This window comes from Trichosurus vulpecula, chromosome 2 (assembly GCF_011100635.1).
Source record: "Trichosurus vulpecula isolate mTriVul1 chromosome 2, mTriVul1.pri, whole genome shotgun sequence".
NCBI lineage: Eukaryota > Metazoa > Chordata > Mammalia > Diprotodontia > Phalangeridae > Trichosurus > Trichosurus vulpecula.
The window spans coordinates 263,481,119-263,502,298 of NC_050574.1; the positions used below are offsets into that span (position 1 = coordinate 263,481,119).

General features: G+C 37.8%; 1 protein-coding gene across 1 annotated transcript in view; it reads right to left on the reverse strand.

Moving 5' to 3' along the window:
* Positions 1 to 18,975, reverse strand: part of KCTD18 (potassium channel tetramerization domain containing 18) — a 30,589-nt gene extending 11,614 nt beyond the window's left edge. Inside the window, exons 1-6 of the mRNA XM_036744731.1 lie at positions 18,586 to 18,975; positions 15,006 to 15,209; positions 12,516 to 12,727; positions 10,723 to 10,910; positions 2,559 to 2,653; positions 217 to 319 (exon numbers count right to left, since the gene is read on the reverse strand). Of these exons, the coding sequence (XP_036600626.1) occupies positions 217 to 319; positions 2,559 to 2,653; positions 10,723 to 10,910; positions 12,516 to 12,727; positions 15,006 to 15,162 (755 nt within the window). The 5' untranslated portion in view covers positions 15,163 to 15,209; positions 18,586 to 18,975. The remainder of the gene's footprint in view (positions 1 to 216; positions 320 to 2,558; positions 2,654 to 10,722; positions 10,911 to 12,515; positions 12,728 to 15,005; positions 15,210 to 18,585) is intronic.
* Between the last annotated feature and the right edge of the window lie 2,205 nt (positions 18,976 to 21,180).

The window sequence follows — 21,180 nt, forward strand, 5'->3', positions numbered from 1 at the left end:
TCAGTCAAAATAAATCCAAATGAATGTGACATGACATAGGAAATGAGTAATAAATACCAAAAATTCTAAAAGATAATGAGGAAAAACACAAATTATATTTCAGTCACGTCAGAACTTAGCTGAAGAGAAGCAAGGATTGTTTTCTCTTTTTAAAAAAACAACAAAAATATAGATCCCTGACCAAGACAGTGAAGAATAATCAATAAAACAAATAACCTTTTTCTAATTGGAGCCATGTGACGAAAATTTCCCTGTAAAGGTCGTTCTTCGAGAGTCCAGCATTCTATCAATTCCTGTGGAACACGCCAGTAGCTAACACCTACAATGCAAAAGAAAACATTAGAATGAGATCCTACATTAAAACATTCAGAACCAAGAAACTATATAAGATCAAGTAGAAGAACTGTTAATTTCATATTCCACTATAACAGAAGCACTAATATATAAATGTAAATCTCACAACAGACTTATGACCAAATCATTAGGGAGAGGAAGGCTGGCACAACAGAAAGAACACTGGATTGGGATTATGAGAATTTAGGTTCAAATTCCACCTCTGACACTGAGCAACCTTGAGTAGATCACCTGCCCTCTCTGGGCCTCAGTCTACAAAATGAGGGACTTCTATAAGGTACTATTAACAATCTCTCTCTAGAAGGGAAATAACATAAATGTTATTGTGTTATTGTATAGTCATCGCTGAAGAAAAGGGACAGGAATTCAGCATAAAACATGTAGCCCCTATGAAAATACTTTAATATTCTAAATGGAAGGAACATGGGACATAGCATGGCAGAGAAGCTAGAGAGCTGGCCTCAGAATCTGGCACATGCTAGCTGTAGGACACTAGGCAAACTCTCTAAGACTACGAATTACACATAAGGTGCCAACCTCCATTAATAGAGAAAAATTCCTTATCCAGGAGTTCCACAGAACAATGAAAATGCTGTTCTAGTTTCTTTCCCCAAGGAATACCAACTAAATATAGATCTTCCGAAAGTATACACAGAAACCTCCTTTTGTTCTACCATTTACATACAATTAGAAAGTACAGAAGTGGTCAGGAAGAACCACTAACACGTTTGTTCCATTTTCTACAGGCATATATGTAAGAGTTAAGATTCAACTATATTATATGTTGTAAAGACAGTAGGTTCCTTTTGTTCATTAATGATTCCCTTTGATCAGCCCACTGCTTCCCAAGTGTTAAAAGGGAAAACGAGGCCAGGATCCTTTTCAGAATTCTAAATCCTAAGTGGTCAAACACGATGAACAAATGGCTCTCAAAAGAACTGCTACGAGGAACAATCATATGAAAGATTATTCCAAATCATCAATAATAAGAGGAAGTGCAAATCAAGATAACTCTGAAGTTTTACTTCACACACAACCAACTGGTAAAGATAATAAAATACAGGAACAGTCAATGTTGGAGCAGCTACAAAAAAACAAGCACACTGAGATATTGCTGGTGCCATGAATTGATCCACTCATGCTGGAAAGCAATTAGAATTTCTGCTTTAAAAAAGGACTAAATGTCCATAGCCTTTGACCCAGAGATACCATTAAGAGGCATAAACCCCAAAGAGGTCAAAAGCTGAAAGAAAGGTCCAATATTCATAGGAGTACGTTCTCTAGTAACAAAGAAGTGGAAATAAAGAGATTCCTATAAATTGGGGAATGGTTAAAAAAAATACAGGAATGTAAAGTAGTATTTATTGAACCATAAAAAATGATAAATATGAAGAATTCAGAGAAACACAGGAAGATGTATATGAACTGATGCATAGTAAAGTAAGCAGAACCACAAAAACTATATACAATGGAAGGGAAAAAAAGGAAACTAAACACGTGCTATTATAATGACCACACTTGGCCCAGAAGAAATGAGGAAATGCTCCTCCTGCCCTTCTTTCCAGAGCTGAGGAGCTCTAAGGATGTTGAATACTATATACAGTAAGACTTGGTTGATGTTTTGGTCTGTTTTACTCAATTCAATTTTCCGCTCTGTGTTATTCTCTGGTATAATAGATGTTTTACTAGGTAGGGAAGAGGGAAGGACACATTTGGAAATAAAAGTGAATTCAAAAACAAAATGTATCAATTAAAATTAATTTTTTGATGAATCACCTTAAAAAACAATCTAATTTCAAAAATATGTTTTACAAATTGGAATGTGTCATTAAAATATTAACTGGTTTTGGATCACAATTCTCTAGATTCAACTACATGTGACATTTTCTCTCTTCAAATTATTTTCTTCTTTGAACTGAAGTTTAAGCATACTTCTAGACACATAGTTGGTACTCAAAAAACAAATTGCTGCATTGAACTGCACAATAACGTAGTAAAAATAGGTTAATAATGACAACTAGCAACTCATGACACATGGCCTTATAACTAAACCACCTCAGTATATTATCCTGAACAGTCTGACAATTTCTTGCTGGACACATTCGGAGAACTTTCCTAACAGAAGCACCAGACTATTAAAACACACTTTGTGGTTCTGAGAAAAGTGTAACTGCTACCATGGGAAAAAATCATTGATATCATACCTTCGCCTTCCCAAGTATCAAATGCATCCATCATCTTCTTCAATTCAGCCACTGAATAATAGCTCCAAATGTACTGAACGTTATTTCCAGCCTCTCTAAAAATATTTTTTAAAGGTAAAAAAAGTACATTTAATATACTGTATTAATATCAGCCTACATTTTATACCTGTATCCACCTTAGAGGTTCCCTAAAGGGGCTGAGGAATTACTGGAATAAACCCTCAAATCAGTATATATACCAAAGCATTATTATCACTTTGGTCATTATTTAGTGCCAATGAAATGTGAATTCTAAACAATGAGTTCCCGAGTGAAGACATGAATGATCAGTAACCTTTCTGTGAATGTTAAGAATGCCATAGTCCCATATCTGACATCAAAAGAAAAAACAGCCAAGAACTTTCATGTCATAATTCTTTAAAACATGCCTTCATGGAAGATGTAAAGGCAAAATGGGAGAATAGTTAGGAAGTAGTACAGTAAGCTCTGCTGTCCCCCCTTCCCTATAAGAACCTCTTCCAAACAGACCTAGAAAATACACCTGACTGAATCCTGATGGGGAAATCCAAGACAAAGTCACAGTGAGTCATGTTCTAGACCAGGTTGGCATAGAGACACAGACAGAGTTCTGGAGACACTTGAGGATGGGATATGGCCAGGAGTCATGCAAAAAAACATTCCAACACCCATACAAAGACTGTGAACCAGGACTAGAAGAGGTCCTAGACCTGTACTGGTGTACTGAGATCAAGACAGGTATGAACAGGCAACTTTGTTGCCCACTACCCAGTTCCTGGTCCCAGATGTAGGGCAGATTGACAAGGGTACCTCCTTCCACTCCCCCAACTCCCAACAATCTTAAACCCTGAGCTGTATACTAAAAGAGAAGTTTAGAAGCAAGTAGCAGCAATGGTGCTCAGACCCCAGGAGCCAAGTAAGAGCTCAGTGCCAGCCTTCAGCCTACTCTGAAGCCTGCAGAGGAATAACCAAGGCAGGAATCCCAGAACAGAGAGGACCTGGATTTCTATCACTCTGAACCAAGCCGAGCTTCCCAGCTGGCCGACAGTGGCTGAGTTTAGCACTAGTCTTCTGTTGCTCAGACCCAAACTCAGGTCAAGAACTTGCAGAGCTCAGATCAGGCGGAGGAACAATCACACTATGCCCCAGAACAGACGGGAACACTAAAAGCTTGCAGGTTCCCAGCCTATCCCTAAGATCCTGAAACAATGTAACACTAAATGCCCCAAGAAAGCAACAAGAGAACCAGCTCCGACCTTCCGTCCAGAAGTGCCACAGAGCTCCACTGTAACATCAAGTCCAAAGTCAGGAAGTAGTCTGGAATAATGAGCAAAGAAAAAAAAATCCCACAACAAAAAGTTATTATGGTAATAAGAACACTGAAGATACAAACCCAGAAGAAAAGAATAACTCCAAAACATCTACAAACAAAGCCTTATAGGAAAAAAACAGCGTGGGCACAAATTCAACTAGAATTCCCAGAAGAGATGAAGCAGGAGTTTTGTTTTTGCTTTTTTAAAGAGTTAAAGTACTTTTATTAATGAAATGAGATTATAAGGGGGAGAAACTGGGAAAAAAAAAAGTACTATGGAAGAAAGGGTTAGAAAAGGAATTAATAACTTGGCCCAAGAAGTACAAAATCTTGCTCAAGCAATAAAGTCCCTGAAAATCAGAATGGACCACACAGAACTCAATAGAAATATTAAAACTAAGTAAAAAAAAAAATTTTAAAAAACCAGAAAACAGGGTATCTCATAGTAAAAACAAATGACCTGGAAAACTGATTGAGAAAACAAACTACCTGAATGTCATGATCAAAACAAGAACCTAGACATCTTATTTCAGGAAATATTAAAAAGAAAACTGCCCAGATCTCTTAGAGCCAGAGGACAAAGTAAAAATAAAAGGAATCTATCAGTTACCTCTTGAAATAAGTTCCCCAAAATGAAAATTCCCAGGAATGTTAGACAAAATCAAGAGGTTCTACGTCAAAGAAAAAAAAAACACACTGAATGCAGCCAGAAAGAAATATGCCAAGTAACCACAACCAGGATCACACATAATTTAGCAGTTTACAGAAGACTATAAAGAAGTGGAGCTCCTGGCATACCATATTCCAGAAGGCAAAGGATACATAGGCCAACATCCAAGAATTACTTACCCAACAAAACTAAATATTATCTACAAAAAAAAAAATGGACTTTTAAATCAAATACAGGATTCCCAAGCATTCCTGATGAAAAGAAAGAAACTTTGAAGAAAACTTGTAGAAACTTTGAAGTTGAAACACAGAAGTTAAGAGAAACATAGAAAGGTAAAAGTGAATAAATAACATAAGAAATTAAACTTCTTACATTTTAATATGGGGAGATGATATATATGGTTCCCTATGAAACCTATCATCATCAGAGGTCACTGAGGCAGTGTAATTAGACAGAAGGCTTGGGAGTGGTTCTATTATGTGCTGAAGATCTTAAAAGAATAGAAAGGGAGGGAGGGGAAAGAATATACTTGGCAGGGGCATGGGAAAGAAATTAGCTAAGGGAAAATTCTCTCACATAACCAGGTTATGCAAAAGTAGATATCAATTCAAACGAGGATGGAGGAGCAGAAGGGAAGAGGCTGATGCCTGAACCTCACTCTCATCTGAGCTAGTCAAAGGAGGGATAGAAAACACATACTATTTACATTTAACTACATACATTTCACTAAACAAAGAAATAGGAGGCAAAGGGGAGAAGGTAGAAGGCGGAAGTAGAGGGAGGGTAGACTAAGTGATTAGTCCTAAGCAAAACAAATCACAAAAATGTACAAAAATATCTATAGCTTTTTGAGCTGGCAAAGAATGGGAATCTAATTGGGAAATAATCATAGTATATAAATGCAACAGAATATTATTATGCTTTGAGAAATGATCAAGGAGATGGTTTTTAAGAAACCTATGAAGACTTACATGTACTAGTACAGAGTATAGTGAACAGAACTAGAAGTTTATACAACGAAAACAATATGGTAAAGACAAACAACCTCAAAAGAATTAGGGACTCTGAAAAGTGTAATGACCAACCACAATTCCAAAAGGGTTAATGATGGAACATGCTACGAGGTAAAGAACTAGTGTGAAGAAAGAAGATGGGTGGGTGGGGTGTGTGTGTGTGTGTGTGTGTGTCTGTGTGTGTGTGTGTGTGTGTGTGTGTGTGTGTGTAAGAAGATGGGTGGGTGGGGTGTGTGTGTGTGTGTTTAGACCTGGCCAAATGGAAATTTGTTTTTGTATGACTATATATACTGGTAACAGGGGCTTAGTTTTCCTTTCATTCTCAATGTAGGGGAGAAAAGGGGTGGTAGACAAGATGGATTTTTACTGATTAAAAAAAATACATAATATTTTAAAAATCAAAATAAAACTAGTCTTCGCAGCTGGGTGTGGTAACCCAGGCCAGTAACTGCTTCTACTGGCGAAGGCTAAGGCGGGAGGCTCACTAAAGCATGACAGTTCTGAGCTGCAGTGGGGTAAGCCAATCAGTAGCACCACTAATGTGATTCCCTGAGAGTAAGAGAGGGAAGCACAAGACTGCCTAAGGAGGGATGAAGTGGCCCATATTAGAAATGGACTAAGTCAGAGCTCCTGTGCTGATCAGAAACAGGATCAAGTCCCTGGGTGGCTGTCGCATTTCCAGTGAAACCCACATGGGGAGAAAAAAGATGGAAGGGAGGGGAGAAGGGAGAGAGAGAGAGGGAGGTCTTCATCCAAAAGGATCTGCTCACTTCTAGTTACTTGTTCATTCAAAAACATCAAAAATATTTGATAAAACTGCGAAGTACCTTATTCCTTTTTCCATAAAATACATTTGTAGAATGGATTTTTGCACTTATAGTCACAGAAATCTAAATACTCAAGCTGGATGTGGAACCAGATTTAAGGTTGAAAATTTTTTTATCAATCCAACCAAACTTCTAATTTCCAAAAGTAACAGTACCAGAAACTTCATTAAATTTCTCAGTATAATATGCAAAAATGTTTTCTATAGACTGAATAATGTCTCACATGCATAGGTATTATCATTTTTCAAATGGGTTAAGATGCTGTTATAATAAGACAGAAATTCACTTTAAAATATCATTGAATTCATAATACTCTTTTGGTCACGATCTGTTTTTTGAAGAGATGCTACCAGGAGTACGGTTATCAACATTTGGAAGTATATGAAAAAATAATTTTATATTAAAAAATGTATTTTTACTATTTTTGTTTTTATAATTTTTATATTTTTTTAATTTAATTTATTTTAATATTAAATTAAATTTATTTTATTTTAATAATTAATTTTTATATTAAAAAATTCATACTTGAAAAGGCTAAGAAACTGAGTAAAATAAAAAATTGAAACTGTTCTAGAATATACATGCAAAAATCAAGAAATCTTTCAAGTAAAGTTTTCAAAAATTACTTCATTCTAGGGCAACTAAGAAAAACTGAAGTGCCATTATATACTTTAATGGGGGGAAGGGGGAATATCGAATATTTACAAAATACCTAACCCCTGGCATATGCACCAGGATACCAAAAAAAAAAAAAAAGACCATAACTGCTCACAAAGGGCTTGTGACCTAGTTAAAGGTTGCTTTAGGCCTAGAATTTCATTAATCCCTTCTACCACTGCAGACAATGAAGTCAAATCTGTTACATTAAAACCTCAAAGAAAAATGTAAACTGGTCTCAGGCTCAAAAAGAATTCCCAGAAGAGCTCAAAAATAATTTTTAAAATCAGAGAGGCAAAGGATAAATTAGGAAAAGAAATTATAGTGACATAAGAAAATCATGAAAGCTTGGTAAAAGAGGCAAAAGAAAATAACACCTTAAAAAACAAAATAGGCCTACGGATAAGAGAGACACAAAAATCCAATGAAAAAAAGAACTCCTCAAAAAGCAGAATAGGCCAAATGGAAAAGGAGGTGCAAAAGCAGAAGTTAATGATTCCATGAAACATAAAGAAACAATAAAACAAAATAAAAGAATGGAAAAATAGAAGAAAATGTGAAATATTTCTCTGGAAAAACAACTGACCTGCAAAATAGACTGAGGAGAGATAGTTTAAGAATTATTGGACTACCTGAAAGCCATAACCCCCATCCCCCCTCCGGAAAAGAGTTAAACATCATCTTTCAAGAAGGTATCCAGGAAAAATGCCCTAATAGTCCAGAACCAAAGTGTAAAACAGACATTGAAAGACTCCATTGATCACCTCACTCCGTTTGGTACAGAAATCTATCTTACCCTACAGGAAAGTGGGAGGGAAAGGGGTAAGTGAGAGGGAGAAGGCTGACAAAAGGGAGGGAGCATGGTGGAGGTGACAGTCAGAAGCAAAACACTTTTGAGGATGGAAAAGATGAGAAGAGAGAGAATAGGATTGAAGGGAAATAGGATGGAGGGAAATAAAGTTTGTAATCATAACTGTGGAAAAAAATTTTACAGCAAGTTTCTCTGATAAAGGCCTCATTTCTCAAATATATAGATAACTGATTCAAATTTGTAAAAATAAGAGCCATTCCCTAATTGATAAATGGTCAAAGGATATGAACAGGCAGTTTTCAGATGAAGTAATCAAAGTTATCTATGATCATATAAAAAAATGCTCTAAATCACAATTGATTAGAGAAATGCAAAATTAAAACAATTCTGAGGTACCACCCCACACTTATAAGATTAGCTAATTTGACAGAAAAGGAAAATGACATATACTGGAGGAGATGCGGGAAAATTGAGACATTAATGCATTGTTGTAGGAGTAGTGAATTGGTTCAACCATTTTGTAGAGCAATTTGGAACTATGACCAAAGGCCTATAAAACCATGCATAATACCCTTTGACCCAGCAATACAACTATGAGGTCTGTACACCAAAAAGATAAAAAGCAAAATGGAAAAGGACTTTTGTGTACAAAAATATTTATGGCAGCTCTCGTAGGAGTGGCAAAGAATTGGAAATTGAGGAGATGCCCATGAATTGGGTAATGGCTAAACACGTTGTGGTATATGATTATAATAATATTGTACCATGATCAACTGTGAATGACTTTTCTCAGCAATACAATATTCCAAGACATTCCAAAGGACTTATGATGAAAAATGATATCCATCTCCAGAGAAAACAACTGATGGAGTTTGAATGCAGATTAAAGCATACTTTTTTTTTAGTTTCTTTATTTTTCTTGTTTGGTTGGGTTTTTTTCTTTTTACTTTTTTTCTTTTTACTCCATGTTTTCTTTCAAAACATGACTAATATGAAAATGTGTTTTGCATGATTGCACATATATAACCTATAACAAATTGTCTGCCTTCTCAATGAGGGGGGCAGGGAGAGAGAGAGAGAATTTGAAATTAAAAGTTAAAAAAAAATGTTAAAATTGTTTTTACAAGTAATACTTGTAAAATTAAATAGTTGTCTTAAAAAATCTACTGAGTGCCAAGTGCAGTGCTAGGCAAAGTGGAACATAGATAAGAGTCCTTAATTTTCATGAAATTTACAGTCTAGAAGAGGGATAAGATGCCCAAGGTAAAGTGGAACGAGAAATGGATTTGGAACTGAATTCAAATCATGGCTCTGCTAGTTAGATGACTTTGAAGACATCACTTAACTACTTTGGGCCTTGGTTTCCTCATCTGTAAAATAAGGAACTAGAGGACTTCTGTAAAGTCACTTCTAGTTATAAATTTATGATATTGTGATTTGATTAACACAAACACAGATAACCATGATATATAACCATATATATAACCATAATATACAATATATAACAAGTACATTAGAGAGTTGCAAACAAGTTCTGAGGTTCCTAGGGAACGGTTCAGACCTGAAATAGGAGTAAAATCAGGGAAGGCATCATGGAAGGTGTCACTTGAGCTGTATTCTAAAGGATGGGTAAGAATTCAATGGACTCAGATAGAGAGCGGGGAGCATTTGAGACAAATAGAACAGTGTGAGCAAAGAAACAAATATTGAGAGGTCAGAGACTATATGAGTTAGGGTGGGGTACAGCATATGAAGAAGAATACTATGGGACATAATGGGACAGATTATAGATAGCCTTCAAAGACAAAAATGGATCTGAACTGTATTCCGAAGGCAAGAATCCAAAGAATTTTTATCAGAAGAGTAATATGGCCAGAATAAAATATTAGAAATATTATTCTGATCACATATACTGGATCTGAAGGACAGCTGGGAGGGAAGGAAAACAGGAGTTGATAGACCTAATATAAGGAGACTATAAGAAGTCCACAGGGGTGGCAATGAGGGCCTATAAATAGGGTAAAGGCAGTAGGAAATAGAAAAAAAGGTATAGAGGCCAGATGTGCTATGAAGGTAGAATTGACAGGCTTTAATAACTAACTAAATATGAGAAGTATGAAAGGGAAAAGTTAAAAGATAATCTTAAGGCTCCAAACATGACAGACTGAGTGAATGATGGCACCACAAGCAGAAAGAGTAAAGCTGGAGGAGAAACAAATTTAGATAGAAAGATAAGCTTGATCTTGGACATGCTGACTTTGAGAGGTCCATGGGAATTCAGATAGAGATTCCTGAAGGCAGCTGGAGATGTGCGTCCAAAGGTTAGAAGAGAAATACAGATAATCAACATGAGAATGATGGTAGATTCTATAAACTGAATGAAATTATCAGTAGAGAGACTGTAAAGGAATAAGAGAAGAGGGTCAAGGACAGACCCTTAAAGAACATCCATATTAAAGCATCTGGTATGAGGATAAAAATTCTGCTTGAAGAGAAGTTAAAGAGGAATGAACAGAAACAGTGTATTAAAATGACTTGCCCAATAACATATAGCAAAGTGGATGGCTTAGAAAAACTCTCCTACTCAAATTTTGTCTACAGTCAGCCAATAGAGAGTTGTGATTATCTGGATTTCCTAACTTTTAATCTCTTATTCTTCTCATATACCATGTGACCTCCTTAAGATAAAACTCTTAACAATCACACACTAAGTTTCTTCATCTTTTGGAAGGAGGTAGAGAGGGTTAGATGATCTGAGGCCTATACTCCCTCTAAATCTTGTGATAATATGATTCCCAAAAACATATAATGTTATGCAAATTTTGCTTCTTTTTTCACAATCAAATCTGTGCTTACCTTTTGTAAATGCTACGAATTCTTCCTCCTAGCTGTTTATCAATTGCATCAGTTCCATCTGCTTTTGTGGCATACACACCAATAATTCTACTCTCACAGCTTGCACCAGATGTGCTGAGATAGTGTAGAACCCAAACAGTAGGTTTGTTACAGGCTAACCCATAAGAATCACAAAAGTCTGTCAAAGCCTGTAAGAAAAATCAGAAAATCGGAATTTAATTCAGTGAGAATGATTTTGCCATATTGACTTTTCTCTTCAGAAAGCGATATGGTATAGTCAAAATGGTACTGGACTTGGAGTTAACAGAGACATGGGGTAAAATGCAGCTTCTAACACTTAACACTCAATGTACTGTGGACACCTCAGCAGCCTAACCCACTGAAGCTCAGAACTTCAGAGCTTAAGAGTTCCAACAGCCTTAACCTCCACAATAATAGAGATTACAGGAATGAGCCACAGTGCTAGGTTGTCTACATTTTTAAAAAAACTTTTTAATGTGTTCCTATCTTGTCTATCCAAACCATACTGAAAGCTCCTAGATCAAGTATTTTGTGTGTGTGTGTGCGCGCGCGTGTGTATAACTGTGTACATATGTATATGTGTGTGCTCGAGCGTGTGTCTCTCTGTACACATAGAGACATACATACACACACACACACACGACACTTGGTCTACATACATACACAGACAGATAGATTCTTCTATGGTTCTTAATACTATCAATACAATAAACACTAAATAAGTGTGTACTTATATGAATGTGTATATAATAATTTCTTTCCTGATCATCAGTTGAGAATAAAAGAATCACAGAATATAAATCTTAAAGTTCTAGAAGGTAAGGATTTTATCCCCATTTTATAGAAGAAGCAACTGATGTCCATAGAGATTAATTCATTTACCTAAATCAATTCCTAAAACAAATTCAGTATCAAAACAACGACAGTCAGTAAAAGGCCCCATGAAGTTTGGTTAAAAGACACTCAGATGTCCCTCCTGAGTATTATGGCCTGAGGTCTCCTACAACATTCTCTCAACTTCATCATACTATACTAATGGACTATTGTTTAAAGTCTCTGATACAAGTTCTAAGTAAAGTAGTTTAAACAAATTAATCTAACTCAATTTTAATTGGTACTAAATGCCTATTAAAATGTGTAACATCTATTACTGGAGTAAAAGGCAACTAACAAAGCTCACTGTAGTCAAGTTAAGCGCTAAAAAACACGGTCAAAAAAGCATACTGCAAAAAAAGCCTTAATGGTCATAAAATTACATAAATTAATTCTCAAATTTACAAATTGCTACATTCACTAAATTAGGTAAGGTTAGTGTTTTTATTCAATATGGCAATTCTCCTAACATAAGGAGCAATTATGGTAGAGAGCCCACCCCTTCACATGCCAAAATACATCACTGTTAATATATAAACAAATCCAATAGTAGCCAGAACATTCCTAAAAAGATCAAGGAATACTATATCTTTAATGAGGAAAAAAATCCTACATATATAATTTGAATGTTAAAGTAATATCTTTTAAATTAAAAAGGAAGAACATTAACCTTATGAGAAGTCCCAAAAACAAGTTTATGTGCTTTTTGTTACAGAGAGTGGTTATTTTGGTCCAATGCATAAAACATGCATGAATTCTCCCTTCTAAAATCAGGAAAATGAAATGTCTTCATAATTTTTATGTAAAACATGCTATTCAAAATATGTTATTTCATTGTTTCGTGCTGACTGATATGAATTAATAAATACTTTAAAAGAAACTTAAGAAAATGCCAAGACCTTTTTAAGTTCTATATTTGACCTTAAAGCATATGTCTCCATTTCATTGGCCAAGTGGTCAGATAAACTGTAAGGATAAGGGATGCCAAAGTAATCAGCCTCCTCCTGCAGCGCAATTCGAGTTTGCTCATCTTTAGGAATCCGAACTTCCCCATGAAGATAATCCAAAAGATATTTAAACAGATTCCCATCACGATCAATAAGACAAGCCCCTAGAAATATACATAATACAAAAAATGATTAGACACATAAACCTTCAACAAAATTTCGCCAAGCCAAATGTGTACCTAACCAGTTAAATGAATCTTTCATGATCATTTGCTGTTTATGCTATATTTCCTAATGGGTACTTTCTACAAAGGCAGTTATTTGCTTTTTTCCTAATTTTACCTGGTAATTATTTCACCTAGGGAAAAAAAATGTAAAGGACTCACAAAATTTTATGGGTAAAATCCCTCTCATTCTAATGATGAGAAAACTGGGGGCAAAAGGGGAGAAAATCTACTTGCTCAAGTTCACAAAGCCAAGTTAAGTAGTAGAGCTGAGGTCTCCAGACTTTCTTGACATGACTGTTTATAAAATATATTTGCAAATAAAAAGCTACAATGTAAATCACAGTCATCAATAAATCACTTATCTAGAAACAGGAATATAGCAAATACACAGTCCCCAATTTACAAATGGGTTTTATGAAAGTTCATTTGTAAGTCAGTTGCTTGATATGGTGGTATTACAACTCAGCTAGATCATGGATTAAACAGACTTTTGTGAGTTGGCCTGGGAAACTAACCACTTTTTATAACATTGTTTGCATGGGAAAATGTATTCCAAGTTTCAATCTAGTACTTGGGACACTGAACACATTTCACCACCAGATCCAGCAAAAGAAGCCTCTAGCTGCTGCTGTTCTACAGAGGAACTTGTCCCTCACCCTAGATAAGGAAGGAAAGGTATGAGAAGAAATGATAGTTTTGTAGCATAATGGGGGAGGAAGAATCATCTCTAGCTACAAGGAAGGGATAAATTCACCCCCATCTCAAGGACAAGAGACCTGCTGTGGTAATGATTTATATGCAAGGGACATTTTATGCTGGGTACTAAAATACCTCAAGGAATGTCTGACATCTGTGTTTCAAATTTAAGTCCAGTCATTGTTGCTGCTTAAACTGAAAAACACAGACAATACAACAAGCCAAATATTGCTTCTAAATATTATACAGTTTAACAGACCAACAAAAAGAAAATTCCTTTTCCTCACCAATCTATCCCAATTTGGGGATACTCCTTCCAAGTAGTGGCTTAGAAAACAGAGTAAAACAGCAGCACTTTGGAGGAGACCTGGTGAGAGAGGAAGTTTCAGTCTCCCTGATACTGTCTGTTAACTGGAATCCTATCTTCCTCCTAACTTAGCACTCCAAGTCTGAGCTATCAGTACGGAGTGACAGCTTTGAGGAGGGTTTTATGGTCTTTTCCCAGCTGTTATTCAGCTGGGAAAGTAATTTCTTTAGACTTCACTGGCATAAGCACCAGGAATACCTCTACTCTTCAGAACCATCCGATTCTTCTGATTTAACAGGAAACATGAAACAGGTTACACGGGCCCCCAAGCAAATCAAAAGATGGTTAAGAACAGCACCAGGGGCCTGGAATTGCGTTTTCAAAGTTTTCTTCTGCATCTAGCAGTAACTTTTACATCTTTCTATTCTTCTGGATACATCACTATATTGACATGTTTCCTCAGACATACTTCAGATCATGTAACAAGACTATGTAACAAGTCTAACACTAATTCTACACTTACATTAGTTGCTCTTTGTCAGTTGTACGTCAGACAGCTGCTCTCTCCACAGAAATAAGCGCTCTACTGTGAAGAACACAGGGAGAGACTAATACATCTAATCATCCTAAATACCTTTATCCATGAAGTTGCTCTAATGTAAATTGAGTTTCTAAATAAAATTAATCACATTTTCAGATCTCTATTGGCCTTGATGTGTTCTCATTTCTTCCCTGAGCCAAAGCAACACAGATTTTGGACACTGGCCTAGACTGAATAAAGAAAAGTGCCCTTCTTTCATTTTTTTATATAAAATAACAAGAAAGAAAATGCCAATTATCATTCTGTTCAATGACATTACTAACTAATATTTTTATTATTATTAGTTAGCATTTATATAATCCTTTAAGGTTTACAAAGCACTTTACAAATATTAACTCATTTTTAATCCTCACAACAACTCCAGGAAGTAGTTGCTATTATTATCCTTATTTTACAGATAAGAAAACTGAGGCAGACAGTGCTTAAGTGACTTGCTCAGGATCACAAAGCTAAAAAGTGTCTGAAGCTGGGTTTGGACTCAGGTCCTCCTGGCTCCAGGCCCAGGGCTCTATCTACTACACCATCTAATTTCAGAAAGTTGAAGAGCAGTTAAACTGGAAATCCACTTTAATGAAGATTTATAACAATGTTTATAACTTTAATACATTTACCAGATTCATCCACCTTTAGAGGAAATCGTCCACTGAACATGGATGCAAGCATCGACTCCTTAAAGCGGCACAAGGACTCACGCCTGGCTGTATAAACACAGCCTCCCACATTAAGTCTGAGAATATCCAGCACCTCTTCTGCCTTGCTGCCTTCCATTGCTCCCACCAACTGTCCTAATTATTAGGCCACAGTACTATCCAAATCTGCAAAACAGTTGTGCTCATATGAATTTCCATGAGTGAATAAGAAAGATATATACAACCACTATTTCTTATAATACATGAGAAGCAATCTATTTCTAAGGTTTTAAAATTCACCTTAAGAGACAGCAACACTGAATTAAAATGCTTTAACACACAAGACAGTTCAATGTATACTAACAGGCGTAATATCTTTTTTTAAATTATTCTTATACAAATATATTCTGACTAAATGACTTAAATTATAAAACTAAACTGAAATAAAAATGAACTATGGAATCATTTTATTTTCAGATATAAAGTGCAATAACTGAAAGTTAATCTTGACAGAATTAAAGGCTACCATTTAAATTCAATTTAATAAATATTTACTAAAGGCACTATGGCTAAAATTTTTTTTAAAAAACCAATCAGCAAAAACTGAGGATGACTGATAAGTCCACAGGTGCCCAAAGAACTCAAGGAAGTCTTCCAACACATTTGGAAGGACCCTTCCACTACGGCAAATTTATGGGACAAGTTAAATAGACCCAGATTGTAAAAGTAATGGATAGGCTACAATTTATATCATTGGAAAAAGTACCTACATCCTATTATCAATGAGATCACAACTCCAACACAGTTTTGTACAATATACTATGGCTGAACACTAGGGATACAAAGATGAAAAACTACTTGGTCTCTGACACAAGAGACTGAGGTCCCTATGTTTTAATAGGCAAAAAGATGAGTCAGACATATGTAAAAATAACTATACTAAAACTTACAATATACTTAAATGCATAGAAAAGATTAAGCAGAGGTATAAGAGGTACAAAGCAGGACAACAGCTGGCAGAAGGGGAGAATCAGAAGGCTTCATGGAAAAGGTGGCACTTTAGTCTCTTAGGAAGACAATTATTTCAATGGGTAGAAATATTTATGCTAGGAGAAGGGAGAGGGCAAGACTAGATTGGGGAATGGAAAGAGCTCCATTTGGGGACAATAAGTGGTATGAAATAAGGCTTCAAACATATCAGTAGTCAGCTTCTCATGAGTTTATTATTTGTTGAAAGAATTTAAATAAGAAAATAAAATGTTCAGTTAAATTGCTAATGATTGCTAATAAATGCTGAACAGATAAGGTTAATAGTGGTAACCATCATTTAAATTTTATTAACTAAGGCCTTTCCTACTAAAACTCTACTTTGATACCTAGATTCAACACAGAAGTGACACTAGGTCATCAAAAACTACATTAATATTTTGCAAGCTTTGGAAAGTCCTACACCAAGCTGGAAAAGCTTCAAGTATGGACCCAGTGATGTCTGTCTACGTCTGTTATACAAGAATTAGCTTTATTACCAGAACTGGCTCATCACCAGAAAGTTACCACCAGGTAATGAACATTTTTAGCCACAGCAACTAATGAAAATGTTTTTGTTTTTTTTTTCACTAAGACTAGAAATTAATGAGCGTACTCACACCTGTATAAGTATTAAAATAAGGAGAACCTAATCCCACACTTTGTCACTTAAGATCAAAATTCTGAGTATACTGGCAGACAACACATGCTATAAGTCCTATAAAGAATATCTTTAAGTCTGCTTCACACAACATTGGCTGAATTTTCTAGATGGTGTTACGAGGGACAACACTTAAAAACCATTTTTAAAAGGATCAAATGTAAGAAGTCAATGAAATATTACTGACAGTGGTTAAATTTACAGAATCTAAGAGGTTCCTTGATGGAAGTCATTCCTGGTTCCAATAATTAGATTACCTAAAATTAGGGACCAAATTTAAAATCTCTACTAAAAGGTTCAAAAGACAACCCTGCTTTTTTCCTTACACTTTTTTTGTTTAGTTATAAATTGCTTTTGGACCTCATTCTAAGAAAAATCAGAGAAAGAAGAATAGCCACATCAACTGAGTAAGACCAACTACACCACCATGCCCCAATTTAAAAAAAAAAATGACAGGACCTGTGATTTCATTAGTATAGGAACCAGGAATCACCTAAGTGAGGAAGCACTCTCTACCAATCAATGCAGGTCAGCACCTTCTTTGCACATTATACTCATTAGAGTGTTTTCTAAAGCAATGAAAGGTCGAGGTACAAGACCAGTATGTGTCAGAGGCAGAACTTGAACCCAAGTTTTCCTGGCTTCTAAACTGTATCTCCCCAAACATACACCTAGCATAACTAACTCCAACACTCTCTCTCTTGGAAGCAATCTGCAAAGGAATGCACCCTTCCCCCAAACCCCATCACAGAATCACCTCTGAGCCAAAAGAACATCCCCAATAAAGCCTTTTGGCAACAGGGATGGCAAGAGAATAAATGGACTCCATCTACTTCCTAAATATCTTAGGTTCAGGTGCTATCTCTTTCAGAAACTTTTCCTGATCTCCCCCTAGTTGCTTGTGCTCTCTACTTCCTCAAAATTTTCGGCAGCAGTTCTCTCTAGGGCAGGGTTTCTTAACCAAGGGTTCGTGAACTTATTTGTGCCTTGTTTGGGTTTTTTTGCGTTTGTTTTTGATGACTATTTCATTATTAGTTTCTGTTATAATCCTATGTTTTTATTTTATCCTTTAAAAACATTAACCAGAGGGGTGCATAGGCTTCACCACAGCAAAAGAGGTCTATGGAACTAAAAAGATGAAGAACCCTTGCTCTAAGGTCCCCCCTCCCTTACTTACCAGATGTCAGTTACCTTACGTAGTCTTTTCTTCACTTCTACCCCCAGGAGAAAGTAAGCTCTTGGAGGGCAAGAAAAACTAATTCATGTCTGACTTGGCACGCTCACCTAGGAGGCGCTTAATATTTTCTGACTTGCAATTGATAGCTTGAGTCAATACCCAAAAGCTTCCCAACAGTGGAGTCCATCCGTCCGTCCGTCCATCCATAAGCATTACTATGTGCCAACAGGGGATGCAAATACAAAGAAACCATGCCTACTCGCAAGGAAGCTCGACTCCCTCATTCTTCCCAAATCCACACCGGGGATCGTCATTTCAAACCCATTCAAACCACCGTTACGGGTCAATGGACACGCCTCCGGCGTCCTGGTCCGGGCCCGGGCACCCTGCGGGGCAGCTGGGGGCCGAGAAGGGAGGGGGAGGAGTTGCGCTCGCGGACGGGGGCGGAGAAGGGGGCATTGTGCTTGCTCGCGCCCCCGCAACATGGGCGGGAGGGGCTGGCACTGGGAACTTTCCCTGTCACGCAGGGCTCCCGCAGACTGGCGCGGGGGACCACCCTGACCACCGGGCCGGGGAACTGAGAGTGATTCTCACACACCTCAGCGCGCTCCGGCCTCGGCCCCATCACCCATCCCGGGGTCCCCCTCCGTCCTCTCTCCCCTCCCCCCGTCCCCCATCGCCGCCCCAGCCTTCCTTACCTGCGTCCCTGCCTCTCCCGGGTCGCCGGCCCCGGCCCGGAACCGAGGCCCCTACTGGCTTCGGAACGGAGGCCCGACAGGGCGTGGAGAGCTGAGCCGAGGCGGGGCAGCCCGGGACGAGGCTTTCCTCCCTCCCCCCCTCCCCTACGTCGACCTCGGACCGGCGGCACAAAGCCGGCCCAGACACGGAAGTGGAAGCGGCGGCTTCGGAGGCGGTGGCGGCGGTGGCGGCTTCGGAGGGGCCTCCTCCTCTTTCTACGACCTCCAGGCTGCGGGCTGCGCCCCCGTGCGGCCCCCGTGGGCCACTGCGGGCCACCGAGGGCAGCAGCTGATGGGCAGGGGCGGGGGCGGAGGCCGAAGCCTGAAGCCCCGCCCCCTGGCCGCGTGCCCGCCCCTCCCCCTAGTCCGGCCCAGGCTGCTGGGAGGGGCCGTGACCCAGTAGAGCGAGAAAGTCTTCTGTAGGGACGGTATGAAGGGCGGAAGGACCACGCCTGGGCCTCCCAGCCCCACCTCATCCAGCTTTTCCGGATCAGACAGACCCATCTTGCACACAGGTGTATCCAAAAGCACTACCATGACCTTGGCCCTGCCCTCTTGAGCTATCCCCAAGGCTTTCTTTGGACCCTACTGAATACTGCTCAGTAGATATCCTCTCCTTGGAAAACTGGTACCATTATGTCTTTTCCAGCCTCATCTCCCCACTCATCTCTTAGAAGTAGGCTTGTTTTCCGGCCTTATTTTCCTGCGAGTCTTAAGGTGACTAATAGCACAACTGAAAAATACAGACCATAACTAAACACATTAGATCATTAACATTTAGATCAGGAAGCAGCCTCAAGGGTCATTTCACCAAAGCCATCTTTATTTTACCAATGAAGAAACTTAGGCCCAGATATGTTAAACGACTTGCCCCAGATTACAAATGGAGTAAAATAATACCTAGGGTTCCAACTCAGATCCCTGATAACAAGAAAGCAGCTCCTCCCATAAAATATTGATGTCTACTATGTTTATTCCAAGGACAAAATAATCACGGTATCATAAGATGTCAGAGCTGGAAAGACTCCCCAAAGTCCTCCGCTTCATAAGAATCCTCTCTTCGCTAAGTTGGAAATGTGAACTTCCTCCAGCAGGAGAGAGCCATGGGGAACCCAGGACTGAAAAAAGAAGCAATGATGCCATATAAAGAGCAGAAAGAACATAGGGCAAACCCTGGGCCTGAAAGTGAAAGAAAATGGAACACAGAAAGCAAATCAAGGCAAAGACTCTCCAGAGTCCAGTGCTCCTTGACACCCTGTAACTTGTCACTTTTCTCCCATATTTACCTGTCTCTGTAATCATCAACTACCCATCCTTTAAGATCTAGTTCAAATCCGCATCTCTTCTGAAAGTCTTTCTGGACATCCCTGTCAGAAGTGATAAATTCCTCCTTTAGCTTCCTATGTTACTTTATTTGTACTCTCTTAGGGTACATAATCTGTCTACCTTGTCTACCTTGCATTATGTATTACTCCCCTTCTTTACTCTAACAACTAGCCAAGGTGGAATCCTTGCTATTTCTCACACCCAGAAATCCATCTTCCCGCCCACTGCTTTGGCACTGGCATTCCCCATGCCAGGAATTCCCTCCCTCCTTATCCTCCAACTCATAGAATCCTTTACTTCTTTCAAAATTCATTTCAAGCACCAGTTCCTACATAAATCCTTCCTGACTCCTCCCTCTACTGCTAATATTCTCCCTCCCTAAACTATATTTTATATATTTTGTAACTGTTCTGTGTAGACATATGTGTTCATATTATCTCCCTTGATAAACTGTAAGCTTGCTGAATACAGGGACTGTTTTTTTTTTTTGTCTTTATATTCCCAGTACCTGACACAGACTCAGGAATCTCTTAATAAATACTTGATTAATTATTAGAATATAATTGATTTCACAACACTTCATAGAATGTCAGAGCCAGAACAAACTTTAGAGGTCTAGTTCAGTAGAGTTAAACTCAAAAAGAAGCTGAGCCATTAAGCAGTACATAAGGATCCCTGAAGACACATCTTGATTCAGAAAACCACATATGAACATTATTATGTTGCACTGTATTTCTATGTATTTTGTTAAATTTTCCCAATTATATTTACTCTCCTTCCACTTGTCCTCAGGAGCATTCCAAATGGCAGTGTTGCCCTCAAGTCCAACAGCTTCCTTTTTAAAATGAGGAAACAAGTCCAGAGAAGTAAAAGAACTTTCATTCAAGTGACAAAGCTATGACTATAATGCAGGCTTCCAAAAAAGCCTAATCCAGTGCATTGTACACAGTGCCACCTCCCCATCTAGAATGAAAACATTTTGAGAGCATCTTAGTCTTATTCACCTTTAGACACTTATTCATAATATGAACTCAATAAATCAAAATTGTTAAAATACCTATTTGACCAGTTACCTATAAACAATATTCTTTTATACTTCATTCTGCTCTTAAACTATGCCACTCATAAAGGGACTATAATCAAGTGATTTGTATTCATTGTTGCTTGGAGAAAATCAAGACAGTTAATGAATAAACCCTGTTCTCTAATTTCTTTTCTGAAAGATGTAAT